The sequence below is a fragment of the Procambarus clarkii genome, chromosome 27 (genome assembly GCF_040958095.1).
Source record: "Procambarus clarkii isolate CNS0578487 chromosome 27, FALCON_Pclarkii_2.0, whole genome shotgun sequence".
NCBI classification, from domain to species: domain Eukaryota; kingdom Metazoa; phylum Arthropoda; class Malacostraca; order Decapoda; family Cambaridae; genus Procambarus; species Procambarus clarkii.
Genome location: NC_091176.1, coordinates 40,068,088 through 40,087,374, shown reverse-complemented (window position 1 = coordinate 40,087,374; position 19,287 = coordinate 40,068,088). Strand labels below are relative to the sequence as shown.

At 53.0% G+C, this 19,287-nt stretch overlaps 1 protein-coding gene across 1 annotated transcript in view; it reads right to left on the bottom strand.

Annotated features, from left to right (window-relative positions):
• Positions 1-19,287, bottom strand: part of LOC123751417 (baculoviral IAP repeat-containing protein 2-like) — a 229,286-nt gene that overhangs the window by 184,365 nt on the left and 25,634 nt on the right. Inside the window, exon 4 of the mRNA XM_069332187.1 lies at positions 6,743-6,884. Coding sequence (XP_069188288.1) covers positions 6,743-6,884 — 142 coding nt within the window. The remainder of the gene's footprint in view (positions 1-6,742; positions 6,885-19,287) is intronic.

Below are 19,287 nucleotides of genomic sequence, written 5' to 3'. Positions count from 1 at the left end.
CCCGGCCTCAGACTCCACCTATGGGCTACCTCGACCAACTCATGGGCATAGCTCTCTTCCTGGCCAGAGCAGAGCACCCGGACATTCTCTGAGAGCCAATCTGGAAGGAGCTCAAGGAGGCTCAGCAAGCCTACGACAGAACCCAAGTGCCGACAGGCCCGAAGGTAATCCACCACAAACAATGCCAACAGCGAGGGACATGAAGCTACAGCTCACTAACTTTTGTGAGAAAGGGCGGAGCCAAAGATAGGCATCAAGGGGCTCAAAGTCGAGACCCTTTAAAACCTAGAACACTTTCCCAATTCCACGCCACTCCAGCATTCAGAGATCGATAAAGCCGCGCCAAGAAAAGTGAGAAAAACAATGGGGTGTCAGCTAGCCAGAACGACCGAAAAACCTTGGAATGTACCAAATAGGATAAGAAGGACCTGAACTCAAAACAGGCCAAGGCCAAAGCCAAGGAAAAAAACAGGGTCACGCGCAAGAAAACAGAACCTCATGCTCCTCCAAAGGGGAAGACATGAGGACAGAAACCTCCAGAAAGATGCCTACCCCCAGGGAAACCCAAAGGAACCCCGAAAGCAAAATTGAGAGGGAGTCGAACCCAAGTCTAAAAACGTACAGGTATGAAATATCCCACTCTTGCATGAAAATACCATGCATGAGTATGAAAATATCCCCCCCCCCCCAGCAGGAGTATGAGTAGCCTGGGAGAAGCTTCGGCACAGCTTGTTTTAACAAAATAACTGGTCACACAGACCACAATGCTCCCCACCAACCATAACTGGTCACACAGACCACAATGCTCCCCACCAACCATAACTGGTCACACAGACCACAATGCTCCCCACCAACCATAACTGGTCACACAGACCACAATGCATCCCACCAAACAAAACACTCCCAAACCAAGGAAAAACAAAGTCACAGATTTACTTATTAAAGGCTTTAATATATTTAATTTATTTAATACCACAGATTAAAGGTTTACCTTAAGGGCGAGGACCACCACAAGTGAGGAAGCCCCCCTGAAAGGAGTGTTGACTGAATGCCCCCAGGGAAAGATAACCTTCACCATGCAAGGCTAGTACTTACAGAGCGCACAGGGAAGGAAACCCTGAGCACATGCAGTTCCAGTAAACTAAACTCCTGGCTCACGCACACATCCCTATAGGGACACACCGCCTCAAAAGCAAAAACACCAAAGAAAACGTGATACCAGAACCAGAGCAAATTGACTACCAGGCCTGGACATCAGTATAGAACTAGACTCTGCACGCCCTGGCTGACCCAGGCAGGTAGGTGGGGGGCAGACTAGTGAAGGGTGGGGGGGGGGGGCAGACTAGTGAAGGGTGGGGGGGGGCAGACTAGTGAAGGGTGGGGGGGGGGGCAGACTAGTGAAGAAGGGGGGGGAGCAGACTAGTGAAGGGTGGGGGGGGGGGGCAGACTAGTGAAGGGTGGGGGGGGCAGACTAGTGAAGAAGGGGGGGCAGACTAGTGAAGAAGGGAGGGCAGACTAGTGAAGAATGGGGGGGTAGACTAGTGAAGGGGGGGGTAGACTAGTGAAGAAGGGGGGGGGGGGTAGACTAGTGAAGAAGGGGGGCAGACTAGTGAAGAAGGGGGGGGGCAGACTAGTGAAGAAGGGGGCGGGGCAGACTAGTGAAGAAGGGGGGGGCAGACTAGTGAAGGGGGGGGGCAGACTAGTGAAAGGGGGGGCAGACTAGTGAAGAAGGGGGGGCAGACTAGTGAAGAAGGGGGGGCAGACTAGTGAAGAAGGGGGGGGGTAGACTAGTGAAGAAGGGGGGGGGGGCAGACTAGTGAAGAAGGGGTGGGAGACTAGTGAAGAAGGGGGGGGGGGTAGACTAGTGAAGAAGGGGGGGTAGACTAGTGAAGAAGGGGGGGGGTAGACTAGTGAAGAAGGGGGGCAGACTAGTGAAGAAGGGGGGCAGACTAGTGAAGAAGGGGGGGGGCAGACTAGTGAAGAAGGGGGGGCAGACTAGTGAAGACGGGGGGGCAGACTAGTGAAGACGGGGGGGGGGCAGACTAGTGAAGAAGGGGGGGGCAGACTAGTGAAGAAGGGGGGGGCAGACTAGTGAAGAAGGGGGGGGCAGACTAGTGAAGAAGGGGGGGGGCAGACTAGTGAAGAAGGGGGGGGGGCAGACTAGTGAAGAAGGGGGGGCAGACTAGTGAAGAAGGGGGGGGGCAGACTAGTGAAGAAGGGGGGGGGGCAGACTAGTGAAGACGGGGGGGGCAGACTAGTGAAGACGGGGGGGGGCAGACTAGTGAAGAAGGGGGGGGCAGACTAGTGAAGAAGGGGGGGGGGGCAGACTAGTGAAGAAGGGGGGGGCAGACTAGTGAAGAAGGGGGGGGCAGACTAGTGAAAAGGGGGGCAGACTAGTGAAGGGGGGGGCAGACTAGTGAAGGGGGGGGCAGACTAGTGAAGGGGGGGGGCAGACTAGTGAAGAAGGGGGGGGGCAGACTAGTGAAGAAGGGGGGGGCAGACTAGTGAAGAAGGGGGGGCAGACTAGTGAAGAAGGGGGGGGCTGACTATAGTGAAGAAGGGGGGGCTGACTAGTGAAGACGGGGGGGGGCAGACTAGTGAAGACGGGGGGGGGGCAGACTAGTGAAGACGGGGGGGGGGCAGACTAGTGAAGACGGGGGGGGGGCAGACTAGTGAAGAAGGGGGGGGGCAGACTAGTGAAGAAGGGGGGGGGGGCAGACTAGGGAAGAAGGGGGGAGGGCAGACTAGTGAAGAAGGGGGAGGGCAGACTAGTGAAGAAGGGGGGGGGCAGACTAGTGAAGAAGGGGGGGCAGACTAGTGAAGAAGGGGGGGGCAGACTAGTGAAGAAGGGGGGGGCAGACTAGTGAAGAAGGGGGGGGGGCAGACTAGTGAAGAAGGGGGGGGCCAGACTAGTGAAGAAGGGGGGGGCAGACTAGTGAAGACGGGGGGGCAGACTAGTGAAGACGGGGGGGGCAGAATAGTGAAGACGGGGGGGGGCAGACTAGTGAAGACGGGGGGGGGGCAGACTAGTGAAGAAGGGGGGGGCAGACTAGTGAAGAAGGGGGGGGGCAGACTAGTGAAGGGGGGGGCAGACTAGTGAAGAAGGGGGGGGGGCAGACTAGTGAAGAAGGGGGGGCAGACTAGTGAAGAAGGGGGGGGGCAGACTAGTGAAGAAAGGGGGGCAGACTAGTGAAGAAGGGGGGGCAGACTAGTGAAGAAGGGGGGGGGGCAGACTAGTGAAGAAGGGGGGGGCAGACTAGTGAAGGGGGGGGGGCAGACTAGTGAAGAAGGGGGGGGCAGACTAGTGAAGAAGGGGGGGGGCAGACTAGTGAAGAAGGGGGGGGCAGACTAGTGAAGAAGGGGGGGGCAGACTAGTGAAGAAGGGGGGGGGCAGACTAGAGAAGAAAGGGGGGCAGACTAGTGAAGGGGGGGGGGCAGACTAGTAAAGAAGGGGGGGGGCAGACTAGTGAAGAAGGGGGGGCAGACTAGTGAAGAAGGGGGGAGGGGCAGACTAGTGAAGAAGGGGGGGGGCAGACTAGTGAAGACGGGGGGGGGGCAGACTAGTGAAGACGGGGGGGGCAGACTAGTGAAGAAGGGGGGGCAGACTAGTGAAGACGGGGGGGGCAGACTAGTGAAGAAGGGGGGGCAGACTAGTGAAGAAGGGGGGGGGGGCAGACTAGTGAAGGGGGGGGGCACACTAGTGAAGAAGGGGGGGGCAGACTAGTGAAGAAGGGGGGGGGCAGACTAGTGAAGAAGGGGGGGGGCAGACTAGTGAAGAAGGGGGGGGTGGCAGACTAGTGAAGAAGGGGGGGGGCAGACTAGTGAAGAAGGGGGGGCAGACTAGTGAAGACGGGGGGTCAGACTAGTGAAGAAGGGGGGCAGACTAGTGAAGACGGGGGGTCAGACTAGTGAAGAAAGGGGGGGGGCAGACTAGTGAAGAAGGGGGGGGCAGACTAGTGAAGAAGGGGGGTGGGCAGACTAGTGAAGAAGGGGGGGGGGCAGATTAGTGAAGAAGGGGGGGGCAGACTAGTGAAGAAGGGGGGGCAGACTAGTGAAGAAGGGGGGGGCAGACTAGTGAAGAAGGGGGGGCAGACTAGTTAAGAAGGGGGGGCAGACTAGTGAAGAAGGGGGGGGCAGACTAGTGAAGAAGGGGGGGGGGCAGACTAGTGAAGAAGGGGGGGGGCAGACTAGTGAAGAAGGGGGGGCAGACTAGTGAAGACGGGGGGGGGCAGACTAGTGAAGACGGGGGGGGCAGACTAGTGAAGACGGGGGGGGCAGACTAGTGAAGACGGGGGGGGGCAGACTAGTGAAGAAGGGGGGGGCAGACTAGTGAAGAAGGGGGGGGGCAGACTAGTGAAGGGGGGGGGCAGACTAGTGAAGAAGGGGGGGGCAGACTAGTGAAGAAGGGGGGGCAGACTAGTGAAGAAGGGGGGGGGCAGACTAGTGAAGAAGGGGGGGGGGCAGACTAGTGAAGAAGGGGGGGGCAGACTAGTGAAGAAGGGGGGGGGGCAGACTAGTGAAGAAGGGGGGGGGGGCAGACTAGTGAAGAAGGGGGGGGCAGACTAGTGAGAAGGGGGGGGGCAGACTAGTGAAGAAGGGGGGGGCAGACTAGTGAAGAAGGGGGGGGCAGACTAGTGAAGAAGGGGGGGGCAGACTAGTGAAGAAGGGGGGGGGCAGACTAGTGAAGACGGGGGGGCAGACTAGTGAAGACGGGGGGGGGGGCAGACTAGTGAAGAAGGGGGGGGCAGACTAGTGAAGAAGGGGGGGGCAGACTAGTGAAGAAGGGGGGTGGGCAGACTAGTGAAGAAGGGGGGGGGGGCAGACTAGTGAAGAAGGGGGGGGGGCAGACTAGTGAAGAAGGGGGGGCAGACTAGTGAAGAAGGGGGGGGGCAGACTAGTGAAGAAGGGGGGGGGCAGACTAGTGAAGAAGGGGGGGGGCAGACTAGTGAAGGGGGGGGGCAGACTAGTGAAGAAGGGGGGGGGCAGACTAGTGAAGAAGGGGGGGGCAGACTAGTGAAGAAGGGGGGGAGGGGCAGACTAGTGAAGAAGGGGGGGGGGCAGACTAGTGAAGAAGGGGGGGGGCAGACTAGTGAAGAAGGGGGGGGGCAGACTAGTGAAGAAGGGGGGGGCAGACTAGTGAAGAAGGGGGGGGGCAGACTAGTGAAGAAGGGGGGGGCAGACTAGTGAAGAAGAGGGGGGGCAGACTAGTGAAGAAGGGGGGGGCAGACTAGTGAAGAAGAGGGGGGCAGACTAGTGAAGAAGGGGGGGCAGACTAGTGAAGAAGGGGGGGGGCAGACTAGTGAAGAAGGGGGGGGCAGACTAGTGAAGAAGGGGGGGGCAGACTAGTGAAGAAGGGGGGGGCAGACTAGTGAAGAAGGGGGGGGCAGACTAGTGAAGAAGGGGCGGGCAGACTAGTGAAGAAGGGGGGGGCAGACTAGTGAAGAAGGGGGGGGCAGACTAGTGAAGAAGGGGGGGGCAGACTAGTGAAGACGGGGGGGGCAGACTAGTGAAGAAGGGGGGGGGCAGACTAGTGAAGAAGGGGGGGCAGACTAGTGAAGAAGGGGGGTGGGCAGACTAGTGAAGAAGGGGGGGGGCAGACTAGTGAAGAAGGGGGGGCAGACTAGTAAAGAAGGGGGGGCAGACTAGTGAAGAAGGGGGGGGCAGACTAGTGAAGAAGGGGGGGGGCAGACTAGTGAAGAAGGGGGGGGGCAGACTAGTGAAGAAGGGGGGGGGCAGACTAGTGAAGAAGGGGGGGGGCAGACTAGTGAAGAAGGGGGGGGGCAGACTAGTGAAGAAGGGGGGGGGGGCAGACTAGTGAGAAGGGGGGGGGCAGACTAGTGAAGAAGGGGGGGGGGCAGACTAGTGAAGAAGGGGGGGCAGACTAGTGAAGAAGGGGGGGGGCAGACTAGTGAAGAAGGGGGGGGCAGACTAGTGAAGAAGGGGGGGGGCAGACTAGTGAAGAAGGGGGGGGCAGACTAGTGAAGAAGGGGGGGGGCAGACTAGTGAAGAAGGGGGGGGGGCAGACTAGTGAAGAAGGGGGGGGGCAGACTAGTGATGAAGGGGGGGGGCAGACTAGTGAAGGGGGGGGCCTAGTTTCACAAAATTTTGTTTTCATTGTGGGGGAGTTCGTTTGGGAAATTTTAGGCTACGGTGTCGTTTTAACCATGCGGTAGTCTGTTTTGATTTGCTTATCTTGCTAGGAAGCCTTCCCTTGGATGGTGGAAAAGGTGATAAACTTTACATTTATTTAAAGTGTTCACAGGTCATTGCTCCCTGCTCCTCTCTGAGGGGGGGGGGGGGCAGGATCTGGCTCATAGTCCACAGAAGGCCAACAGAACTCTGCAACTGATGACACCTAGTAGTATGGCACTTATTCAGTGTGATAGCTTCAGAGAGCTGACAATTTTCCTCACAGAAAATACAATTACAAAAGCAGTATTAAAAATCAAATTAATGATTTGAATGCACTTGTGTGCAAAGATTCAATGGGCATTATGGAATTTTAATTAATCCAGATTGTAGATGAATGTAGACAATTGGAAACTTACGAGAACAGAAAATTATGGGACACCAGTTATTTCACATTAATATATAAATTAAAAGAGGAAGGGAATTAGCAGTAATATCAGAAATTTTTTTAAATTTTCACCAAAGAATGAATAAAAACTCATGAAGATAATGATTTTTCTGTCTTCTTAGCAGCCAGTTAGAAAAGTTATACAAAAGTTGTTAAGTTTCTTACTTCCTTCGTAATCAACTGCTTCTTTATGCTGACGCTTTTCTTTCTCTACAGAAACAATTTTCCTGTTAGTGAATTCCCGGAGCTGCACGAGAACTACTTCATCATAGGCCTCGTAGCAGAATAACACTTCCACATTGCGTTCCTGCACAGGAGAAAAAAGAAACACATTAACTGTTATATCCTCAGTATCATAATTCTAAGAACTGTCCAGCATTGCAAACATCACTAAATTATTGTATTGAGTGGAACACCTTAAACCTAAATGGTTCAGAGATTAAGGTGTGGATCAACAAGTAAGTCTGTTTTAGACCTGGAACAGTTCCACACCGGCTAGTCTTAGATGATATAACTACTATTTGAGTCTTATTATTTCCACAACCTATTTTTTTTTCAGGGGAAAGCCCCTAGTGGCTCCCTGAAGCTACTATACTGATATAGTGCCAAACTACAAGGTGCCATCAGTTGTGGAGTTCGTATTGACAGAACCTGACCCACCTCACAGGTGCAGGGAGCAAAGGCAGTTATGAAAAAAATTTGTCAACTTATTTCTGTTTGCCACCACCAAAGCAAGGCACCCAGAAAGTCAATGCAACAAAATACACCACAGCCTCAAAACCACCAAATGAACAGCAATGTAAACAAACAATTGAAAATTCATGAAACTTGAGCTAGCTCATTTGCCTCCACCTCCCTCAACATTTGGGGGAAGGAGGGAGGCAGTCAGGTGTCAGCCAACTGCTCCGCCCTCAGTTCTAATGCTGAGATGTATGTGCCTTGTTCCTCTCTCATTGTTCTGACTCTGGTCTTGGTTTCAGCTCAGTGGTGTTTTGCTCTCGAGGCTTTTTCTGTGTATTTGAATAAGTTTATTGAGGTGTATGTATGTGTATGTTATTCTGTGTATGGTTGTGCAACGTGAGCCAGGAGTTTAGTGTTCTTGGAGCTGCATGTGCCCAGGGCTACCTTCCATGTGCGCTCATTAAGTGCTGTCCTTGCGTTGTCAGGGTTCACTCCCTAAAGGGGTCTCCATGCTTGTGGTGGCTCTCGCCCTGAAGGTAAGCTTATTGTCTTGGACTGTCAGTCTCTCCTTGGGTCGAGTGTGTTTATATGCTGGTGGGGCGCACTGAGGTAGGCCTTCCAGATTACCATACCTGGTTTGGTCTGCTATTCTTCTGTGTTCCACGGTCGGGTATCTTGAGAGTTAGTGGTACTTAATTGGTAATTCGGTCCTTTTATGGCCTTTATTTTTCATTGTGCCCTCATTCCTCTAAGGGGGGTTTATTTGTGCCATTCCTGACTTATTAGGTTTACCTAGTGTCTAGGCATGGATGTTCCCTTTTTTGGTTTCTCTCTTGTTCTTTCTGGTGGTATTGGGTGTTAATAGGGAAACCTATACAATTATATAGGAGTTACCAGCATAGCGATCCCAGTGCCTGGGCATACCTGCAGGGAACATTCACCCTGCAAGCCCTGGAAAACCCTTATGGGTTTGGTGGTCCTTGTGATCCACCCACCATCCCTGCTCTCACTTCGAGCAAATTTCTGGGTTGCGCACCATCCATGCTTTGTGGCAATGTTCAGTTTGTCTGCCTCCACTGCTACCTGTTGGGTCTGACACACCTTTGGCCCTGAGTCATGAAGGGGATGCTCCCTTCAAGTTGCTCTACTCTGCCAATTTTTGAGGGACTTCTGGCAGCAACTGCTGGTGTCTTTAGTTCCTGGATTGCAGCAGTCAAGGTTGTATCCCCGGTTTGAGGCCCGGGGCTAGCAAATGATGCTTGTCTCATGGAATAGGCGGTGATTTTGTCCATACCTCCTTTTCCTTCTTTCTCCTTTGGGCAGGGAGTTTGCCCTTCTTTTTTCCCCTGCCCCTGGCCCAGTAGTAGGTTCAGGGTTGGGGTTTTTCTTTGGGATATCCCTTCGGCAGCTACGAGGGTTGTCCCTTTCAATTCGAGTGTAGATACAGTTGAGCCTTCTCATCTTGCCAAGGTTTCTGGGAACTCCTTTTTAGTTCCATCACACAAAACAATAAAAAACCAGCTTTGAATGTAATGAAACGTCATTTTCTAGGTGAGAGCCCGGAAGCTCCACAGAGCTATCCAGGCAGATATGTATACAGTATTATTACACTTTGGCACCAGTGTGAATGAAGTTTTAGGCCTACCAGGGACCACGAGCCAGAACCTGGCCCCCTCAATGAGGCACGAGGAGCAATGGCCTATAGAACTGCACATGTGATTTGGAGCATTCTATGTCTGCCATTGACCAGGCCAGGCACCCAGAAAGGCAAACGCCTCAAAACAAGCCCCTCTTCTGGTTAAAACCTCTACTGAAACTAACGAGTGGACTCAACTCCCCAAATGAAAACGAGCATGATGTCACATGTGCCGTGTCACTGGTCTGTGCAGCTCCCCCACCCCCCCCACCCCCGGGAGGGGGAAGGGGGAGCCCCAGACCCCTCATGCCAGCGATCCACACCCCAGTTCTCGGCTGATGTGATAAGGCTCAGTCGTGTGGCTCCAGCTCCAGATTCTCTGTTGTGCTATGCCTTGTGTTCAGTACTGCTCTACAGTGGCGTGTGAGCTGGCAGTAATAATCTAATATTTATAGGTACTCGGGCTGCATGTGCTTAGGGTTCCCTTCCCTGAGTGCCCTGTAAGTAACGCCCTTGGGGACTGGGGTTATCTTCCACAAGGAACCTTGGGAACTACCTCTGTTGGTCTTTTGCTGCTCGGTAATTGACCGCCCTGGGAGTGTTGGGGGGTTTCCTCCTCGATTTTTACCTTGGGGTAACTGGTAGTTTTTGCACTGGTAGGAGCACAGGGTACTGCGCAGCTAGTTTTTACATATTACAGTGGCCGGTTCTGTTCCTTCTGGGTACGTTGTCCTCTTGTCCTTTGTACGTAGTGGAGGGGGGGGGGCTGCTTTTGTTCCCCTGCCCCCTGTTATATTAGGATCTTGACCTCCTGGGCTCGGTGGTTCCCCTGCTTGGCCCCCGTGAGTGGACACGTCCCGGGGGTTCAGTTTTAGAAATTTGTTTGGTAGACTTGGGTGCCAGTTAGCAGTACCCTGGCTGGGCTTACCCTTAACAAAACCTGTCTTAGGGCCCTGGGAAGCCCTGTAGGGGTGAAAGGGGTCCAATGGATGCGACCCCTGCGTCCCCCACTCACTTTTTGAGAGTTTGAAGGTTGCTCTGTTCCCTTGTCTCAGGGCAACGCTCAATGCTTTTGCCTCCGTTATGCTGCCTGTAGAGTAAGTGACACCTTCGACCCCGAGTCCTGCTGTTGCGAATCTTACTAGGATTCTAACATTACTCTTGATGCTTATATTACTATTGCCTTGTTCTATAATTATTATAGTATCCAGTTGGATGATATTAGATTCTTGTATGTTATATATTGTAGCATGCTGTTGTGTGCCTGAGTTGCATTATATTGTATGAGGCTTTTGCAAGTATTTTCATGTTGGTTTCTCCGTGTGGGGGGTTGACCATATTTGGATGGGGCCAGTGTGGGAACTTGATGTCAAGCGAGTGAGTATAGTTCAACCTTGACTAATTCTTATTATTGTTTGCCAGTAAATTATATTGAGTAATGTAACATTATTATATACTCTTAAGATTAATAATGATTTGAATATTAGTACTACATTTTGTTAGTAGAATTTCTACAATAGTTTATGTGGATGTTTAGTTGATATTGTGGTAAACGCCTGCCCTGGGATCCGACGCTTGGGCAGAGGCTGGCAGCTTTGGTCGAGAGGAGACATGTTTTAAGTTAAGTCCTTGGTTATGGTTATTTTAGCTAATACTCTGTTAATTCTCTGGTTAGATGATTGTGTATTTTTCCAAATTAGAATTCATGTGCTGGTGTGATTGCTCATTGCTCAATAAGGATTTTATTTATATTATTGCATGCTAAAGAATATTTCTGACTATTATCTGTATTATTTAATTGTTATGTTTGTCAACCTTAGCGGAGATACATTGTTTCCCCAAGTTATGCAGTGTTTTATTCCCTTTACCCCTAGACACCTGTTGGTAAGGCCGATTTAATATAATTAATCAATGCGGGGAAGGAACCATGCTAAGTTTTAAGGTTTGTAACACCTGCGAGCATTGTTGCTTGTTTGTGACTTGACTCACCCAATCAACCGATGACATTATTTTGGTGCAGACAACTCAGGTGTTGCATGCTGGATATAGGTTGCTGCAACATGCTAGGTTGGTTGCTTCCCCGGATGCCTCAAGGCTGCCCCGCTTTGCTTATAGGGATCAGGACTTGGGGGTGTTGGTCGCTTCAGCCATGGTTCAGTCCACACCCCCTCGTTCTTCCCCTGCTGTAATTCATTCTGCTTCCCTCTCCCTGCTCCCTTGATTCCCACTCTGCAGCATCTGAGGGCATCGGGGCGAGGTTTAGAGGATTCTGATACTTGGGCAGTTTCGGGGGTTGCCCCTTCCGGGGTGGCAACAGAGGGATCCGAGTCGGTTCCTCCAGCCATAGCGATGGGCTCTGACCAGTGGGTCTCCATTCTTCCTGCTTTTTTGGCTGCCGAGGCTTTTTCTTGTGAGACCAGACTTTGTAGGATGACTCGTCCCCGAGGCCTGATGTGGAGGTAAGATGCACCCAATTCGAGGTCACTCAAGAGAAGTCAGTAAATAGAGAAACCCAAAATCTTTGAGGAACCTAAATTCCTCAAAACAGTTATCTCCAGAGAGGAATGGTACATACGAGCCTACTATGAAAGGAATGAACCTCGGGCTATCAGTTGGAGCAAAACATTAAGCAAGAGCATATGCAATGTGGATGACATTACAAACATTCATGAACAACAACAAATTAATGTTTGTTGTCCGGAGTATGGAGGAGAGTGGGGGAGTATGGGGGAGAATGGGGAAGATTGGGGGAGAGTGGGAGAGTATGGGGGACTATGGGGGAGAGTTAGGGAGTATGGGGGACTATGGAGGAGAGTGGGGGAGTGTGTGGGAGAGTAGGGGAGTATGGGGGAGAGTGGGGGAGTAAGTAAGTAATTATCAAAAGAAGGCACCAAACCGGGAAGGCTATGTAGCACCATCAAATACGCAAAATAATCAGAGGGCGCTAAATATCACCAAGGATGCCAATACGAGAACAAAAACGCATAAGGCGAACGATATCAAAAGTATCCGAGTCACCAAGAATTCTATCGAGGGACAGGTGACCGCGAGGGGCGGTCGGAAAGCAAGACACACGCTCGTCCTGGAAGTCAGGACATTCAAGAAGGACATGCACGACCGTAAGAGGGACAATGCAACTAGGACAATAAGGAGCAGGGCGGCGCTCCATCAAGTGACCATGGGTTAAGCGAGTATGGCCAATACGCAACCTCGCCAGAGCTGTTTCCCACCGCCGGTTACGGTGGAAGGAGGACGGCCACGAGGAAACACAACATTTAAGAGTACGTAGCTTGTTACCAGTAACAGACAACCAAGAAGCCTGCCAACGGGTAAGAACTGAGGAATGGATAACTGGGTAAAAGTCGGAATACGGAATGCCTTTACGAGAGATGGGACAAGAGCGGACAGCTTCCTTAGCGGCAGCATCCGCACGCTCATTTAAAGACACACCAATATGGCTGGGAACCCAACAAAACTCAACCGACTTAAATTTACTGTGAACGAGAAACAGCCAATGCTGGATCTCGACAACTACTGGATGAACCGGATTAAAGGACCCGAGAGCCATGAGGGCACTACGAGAGTCAACAACAACCACAAAGGAGGACTGACAACGAGAAAGCAGGAGACGAAGAGCATAGAGAATAGCATAAAGTTCTGCTGTAAAGATGCTAGTCTCCGGAGGCAAGCGACACATATAAGTGCGATCAGGAAAAACAACAGAGTAGCCAACACCGTCCGCTGACTTAGACCCATCGGTGAAGACAGAAACGGAGCGGGAGTGAGAAGAAAAGTGCTAGAGGAAAAGGCGTTTTAGAACCGCAGGAGGGGTAAAAGCTTTAGTGATACGGGTCAAGGAAGTACAAAACCGCGGAAGAGGGACCCTCCACGGGGGCAAAGAAGGAACAACACGAGGAGAAACATCAGAAATATGAACGGAGAGAGAATCCTGTAGGCGAGATAACCGGACAGAAAGAGGGAGGTGGTGAAGAGGAACAGGAACCGCAGGAGGGGTAAAAGTTAAAGCACGACAGAGGCGAGAGGAAGGATGTTGCAAGGACCGCGCAAGATAGCGAAGACAGTAGCGATCACGGCGGTCCTGGAGAGACAGGAAGCCAGTGTCAACATACAAGCTAAGGATGGGAGTCGAACGAAAGGCACCAGAACTGAGGCGCAACCCAGTATGGTGCAAAGCATCAAGACGGCGAAGAGTAGAAGGAGAAGCAGACGAGTAAGCAGGGCAACCATAATCGAGCTTAGACAGGACGAGAGAGGAATGTAAAGCAAGGAGAGTGCGCCTATCTGCCCCCCAAGAAGTATGGGACAAGACCCGAAGGAGGGTAAGGGCCTTAGAGCACTCAACACGGAGGTAAGAGATATGGGGAGACCAAGACAAACGAGTGTCAAGGAATAACCCCAAAAGCTTCGCGGAATCTTTGTATTCAAGGGGATGACCATAAAGCGACAAAGAGGGACGAAGAACAACCCGTTTCCGCGTAAAAGTCATGGCACAAGTCTTAGAAGTAGAGAACTTGAAGCCATGACCTGTGGCCCAAGACGACACGGCATCAATTGCAAGTTGAAGCCGGCGTTGAAGGAGAGGCGAATCATCACCCTGACAACAAAGGGTAAGATCATCGACATAGAGAGCGGAGAAGACACCAGAAGGAAGAGAGGAAAGAAGACCATTGAGGGCAACAAGAAAAAGAGTAGTGCTCAGAACACTACCCTGGGGCACACCTTCGTATTGCTGAAAAGAGGGAGAGAGAGCGGTACCAAGGCGCACCCGAAAGGAACGACGAGAGAGGAAGCTGCGGAGAAAGAGAGGGAGATGACCACGAAGGCCAAAAGAATGAAGTTGAGAGAGGATATGATAACGCCAAGTGGTGTCGTAAGCCTTTTCTAGGTCAAAAAGGACGGCAACAACGGAGGTCTTCGCAGCAAAAGCAGTACGAATATAGACCTCCAAGTTCACCAGGACATCTGTCGTGCTGCGGCACTTGCGGAAACCAAATTGAGAAGGGGAGAGGAGGTGATGGTGTTCCAGGAACCACATCAGACGAACGTTAACCATACGTTCAAAGAGTTTGCAGACACAACTTGTGAGAGCAATAGGGCGAAAGTCCTTAGGGGAAGTACCCAGAGACCCCGGTTTGCGAACAGGGAGGACAACGGCATCGAGCCAGTCCTCAGGGACTGACGACGACTCCCAGATCCGATTATACAGACTCAGTAAATACTGAGACGTGCCCGGAGGGAGATGGCGAAGCATCTCATAATGAATACCATCGGAGCCCGCCGCCGTAGAACCGCAGAGGGCCAGGGCAGAACGAAGTTCAGAGAGAGAGAAGGGATCATTATAGGGAAGCTGAAGATGAGTGCAGAAATCTAAAGGACGAGACTCAAGGACAGGTTTACGAAGAAGGAAAGATTGGGGAAGATGAAGACCAGAGCTAACAGAAGAAAAAATGGGAACCCAGTTCGGAAGCGACCTGCAACGGGTCCGCCACAAGAGTATCATGGAGGTGAAGGACCGGTGAAACATCGGGAACGAACTTACCCGCTATCTTGCGGATACGCTTCCAGATCTGGGCCAGAGGGGTCTCGGACGTAATTGATGAGACATAAGATGCCCAACATTCACGTTTAGCCGTACGGATGGCCCTACGGGCCACCGCACTCGCTTTCCGAAAGAAAAGAAAAGAATCGGTCGTCTGCCTACGGCGGTGCCTCTTCCAGGCTGCACGCTTACAGCGGACAGCCCGAGCACAGTCCGCATTCCACCAGGGAACGCACTTCCGTGGACCCCGAGAGGAAGAGCGAGGAATAGAGCGGAGGGCAGCGTTGAAGACAGTGTCATGAAAAAGGAGGAGAGCGCGAGAGAGAGGCAGAAGGGAGAGGTCAGGGAGAGCAGCACTGAGGGTAAATAGGGTCCAGTCTGCCTTAGCAAACTGCCACCTAGGGAAAGAGAGGGAAGGGCGAAAAGAGAAAAAGGAAACAAGGATGGGGAAATGATCACTTCCATGGAGGTCATCAAGAACCTGCCACGTGAAATCTAAGTAAAGAGAAGAAGAGCAGAGAGAAAGATCAAGACAATAAAGGGTGCGAGTCCGAGAGTCCAAATGAGTGGGCTCACCAGAATTCAGAAGAGACAGGGAAGAAGAGAGGAGAAACGGCTCAAGGAGGCGACCCCGGGTATTCGTCAGAACGTCACCCCAAAGAGAATGACGACAATTGAAGTCACCCAGCAGGAGCACAGGCTCCGGCAAGGAGTCCAGGAGGTGTTTCAAATCAGGAAGAGAGAGCGGGACACTCGGGGGGAGATAAATGGAACAAACTGTGTACCATTTCCCCACAAAGATACGAGCAGCAGAACAATGGAGAGGCGAAGGAAAAAGTAAAGGAACAAAGGGAACATCAGCCCGAATCAAAAGAGCAGAAGAATTAGAAGCCCCAGCAATGGCTGGGGGGGGGGGGGGAGAGAAAGGAATAGCCACGAAAACGACCAGGACGAGCACCAAGCATTGGCTCCTGGAGACAGACACAAAGGGGCGAAAACCGCGAAATCAGAAGTTGGAGTTCGAGGAAATTGGCGTAATAACCTCGAACGTTCCATTGAAGAATGGACAACGACGAGAAGAGAAAGGACAAAAACAGAGAACAAGGAAGAAACAAAGGCGAAAGACCAACAGAGCACGTTAAAGAATATCAGGGTCGGGATCAGGGTCAGCAAAGTCAGGGTTAGGGGGCATGGGTAAACTGAGCAAAGACGGAGGGAAGGAAACGGGAGAACAGAGCAGAGGTGGGCGGGCAGGGTCTGGAGGAGGAGGAGGAAGAGGAGGAGGCAACGGAGAGGAGCCGTCAAGGACAGCAGCAGGAGGAGGGGGAGTAGAAAGAGGGGAGCGCACCCCAGCAAGAGCAGCAACCGAAAGGGAAGCAGGGGCCAAAGAAACCTCCATAGCAGGAACAGGGGGCGCAAGCACTGAAACGGGAGGGGAAGGAGCAACAGAGCCAGAAGGAGGAGCTGAGGAAGAAAGCGAAGCCTTCTTACCCGCCGGGGAAGAGGAAGGAGAGGAGCCAGGCTTACGCTTCTGACTTAAAGAGACCGGTGTCCCAGCAACTACGTACCGGGCAACGGATTCCAGTGTCTCAACAGGAGAAGCCGAACGAGAGCACACACGACGGCCGTTAGGAGAGCGATGGACATCCGCCCGCACCGACAGGCGGTGGGGAGAGCCAATAGATGGAGGAAGAGGATGGGAAGGAGGATCGGAGGGGGACGAGGAAGAAGACACGACAGACCGGGTAGAAGGAAGGGGAACCCCAGACAGAGGACCAGGAGGAGGATTCTTCGGGAGAGAACCCAAAGGAACAGAGGAGGGGGCAGTGGGCGCATCAGGGTCCAAGGCCCGGAAACGGTTGTGAGTCTGAGGAAGGCGGGAAGGACGAGGAGAGGAAGAGCGCAACACGCGAGCATAAGAGATATTAGCATAAGGCGGGAGCCGGCGAACCTGGCGCCTCGCCTCAGGAAAAGATAAACGCTCCCGGTGCTTCAGGTTGAGGACGGCTGCCTCAAGCTTGTAATGGACACACGCACGGGAGAAGGTAGGATGGGCCTCACCGCAGTTGAGGCAACGAGCCTGGGGAGAAGTGCACTCCGACTTAGAGTGACCTTCGCCACCACACAAAGGACAGAGAGAGACAGTCCCGGAGCAGCGGAGGGCACCATGCCCAAACCTCCAGCACTTGTTGCAGAGCCGAGGAGAAGGAATGTACTCCTGGACAGAGCACCTAGCACCAGCAAGAATGACAGAGGGTGGAAGGGTCCTACCATCAAAGGTAATCTTCACAACCCGGAGGGGTTGACGGCGACTACCACGAGGGGGACGAGTAAACGTGTCCACCTGGAGAATAGAATGGCCCTGGGCAGCGAGGATATGGCGAATATCGTCGAGGCAGTCGCGCAGGTCCCGAACACCGGTTGCAACATGGGGCGGGAGCAAAATAGTGCCAACACTGGCATTCAATTGAGCGTTCTTCGAGACCCGGACGGGGGTCTCGCCAAGGCAGGATAAGGCAGCCAAGCGGGAAGCAGCATCCTGAGAAGGAGCAGCAACGACACGTGTACCGAGACGAGTGGGGTTGAAAGTAATGGAGGCATCCACGGAATCAATGAGATGTCGATGAAGGGAGAAATCGTCAGGAGGCGCAGAATCAAGAGGGAGGAGATCAAAATATTTGGCCCACGAAGCGGGACCAAACAAGGCTTGATAGGTAGCAGAACTGGAAGGAATCGAGCGAGGGCGGCCGTGACGAGAACGGCGGTGAGAACCCCCAGAGAGAGAGGGGTTAAAAGGCGCAGTAGTTACAACTAGAGAAGGAGCCGCGCCAGGGGACGAGGTAGTCACCACTGGGGGCTTGGGGCTCGACCCAACCACAGAGGAGGGAGGGGAGCCAGGGGAAGGAGTCAGAGAGGCCAAAGGAGGAGCAAGGTCGGGGCCCAATGCAGCGGAGGCTACAGAGCCCGGTCTTCCAATACGGACCGACTCGGGGGCTTGGTCGCCCACCCCACGAGCCTGAAAAGGTAAGCCAGAAGCAGCCGAAACAGGGGTTATCATCTTGACGAAATTACGAATTCACTCACGAATGTGCCCCCACACCCACCATGGAGCCACAATTAGAGGCAGGACACCCAACAAGAAGCTATCGCCGATCTTGTCGGGGCCTCCTAGGGGTGCGTCGTGAGTATACGCCCCACAAACGCCACCTTAAGAAACCGACAGTCCGTCGAGATCGGGTTCAGTGACGAAGTGGGGATTGACAATAAAAGGGTCCCCTCGCTCTCGACGTCGGGTACTGCAGTTCTACGGGTGCATGAGTATGCCTCCTCAAGCACCCGGGCGTCAAAATAGAAGAAGTCCATGGAAGAACCAGAACGAGCAAAAGGTCGGCAGGAAACGGCAAGCAGATAGGAGAAGAGGGGGGAGAAAAACGAAACAGAAGGAAAAGGAAAAGGTGCCCAGCAGAATTGGAGAGGACGGCAGCAGGAGCACAAGGCTAGAAAAGGACAGAGGACTGTCCTAAGGAGCATCACACTCCAGCAGCCGCCCACGAAGCCCCCACACGGCGACAACGAGCTGAGCGGGGAGGGGGGGAGAGTGGGGGAATGTGGGGGAGTATCGGGGAGTGTTACGGACCCGAGTCCATCGTCGGAGCATGGAGCGATGACGACAACGCCATCTGTGAGTCCGCTCCCGAAACCCCCTCCAAATGGACAACGCCATCTAGTGAGGGCGGGATATACCGGCCACAGGTGCTGGATTCCCGTCTTAATCAGCTCGTAACATAGCCACTGCTGACCTCTGGTGAGGTGGCGCTTAGACAGCAACGCCATCTATGGAGCAAAGAGGTGGACGTTTGTGTCTAAGCCTGTAAGTGAGGTTCCCTAGTCCCAGTATTAATGACGTGTCTGATTACAGAGTCGACCTGAGACTGCTGTATTGGACGATGGATCAGTCTACCCAAGGCAGCCAAGGTCTCTCCACGAGTTTGCTCTGAAGAAGCTGTGAGTCACCCCCGGACGAACACTGTTGAGTGTTAGCCTGCCTGTGACGTGGCAGTATCAGGAATCGCCTTATCCGAGGCTGGCTGGTGGAAGAGACTAGCCACTGTGGTGCATAGAGAGGGTGATCAGCGGGATCACACGAGGCTCCTGCCTAGGGCTCGCAACCCTAGTATTGGTCGTGGAGTGGCCTACACAGTGGAGCTGATCGGAACCTACCAGCTATAGGCTGGATTGTGGTTGAAGGCCTCCACGACGGTGCACCCAGTGGGACTGTGATTTGGCTGGCCTGTGGCCAGGGTAGATTCGCCGAGAGAATTAAAGAGGATTCATCGTGGGCCAAAGAAGAGAACCAGGGCTACTCATCGTGAGCACCGTGGAGCATCCTGTGTCTTCGGAGGAAGACAATTCTGTACATTATAGTGTATTTATAACCCCCGTGTGACTTATATATTTATTTATGGTGGTGGTGAAATAATATATATAAATCAGAATATTTGTATCCCTCCCCCTTCAAGTTAACTTGTGTTACGGAACACATCCCTTGAAAGCCTCTACTAACTTGGGGCCGGATACCCAAATTCTAATAACACCAGAAAAGAACCCGGTTACGCCCCAGTAGGGCCGTAACAGGGAGTATGGGGAAGAGTGAGGGAGTAAGAGGGAGAGTTGCGGATTATGGAGGAGAGAGTGGGGGAGTATGGGAGAGAGTTGAGGAGTATGGGGGAGAGTATGGGAGAGAGTGGGGGAGTATGGGGGAGAGTGGGGGGAGTAAGAGGAAGAGTTGCGGAGTATGGGGGAGAGTATGGGAGAGATTGGGGGAGTATGGGG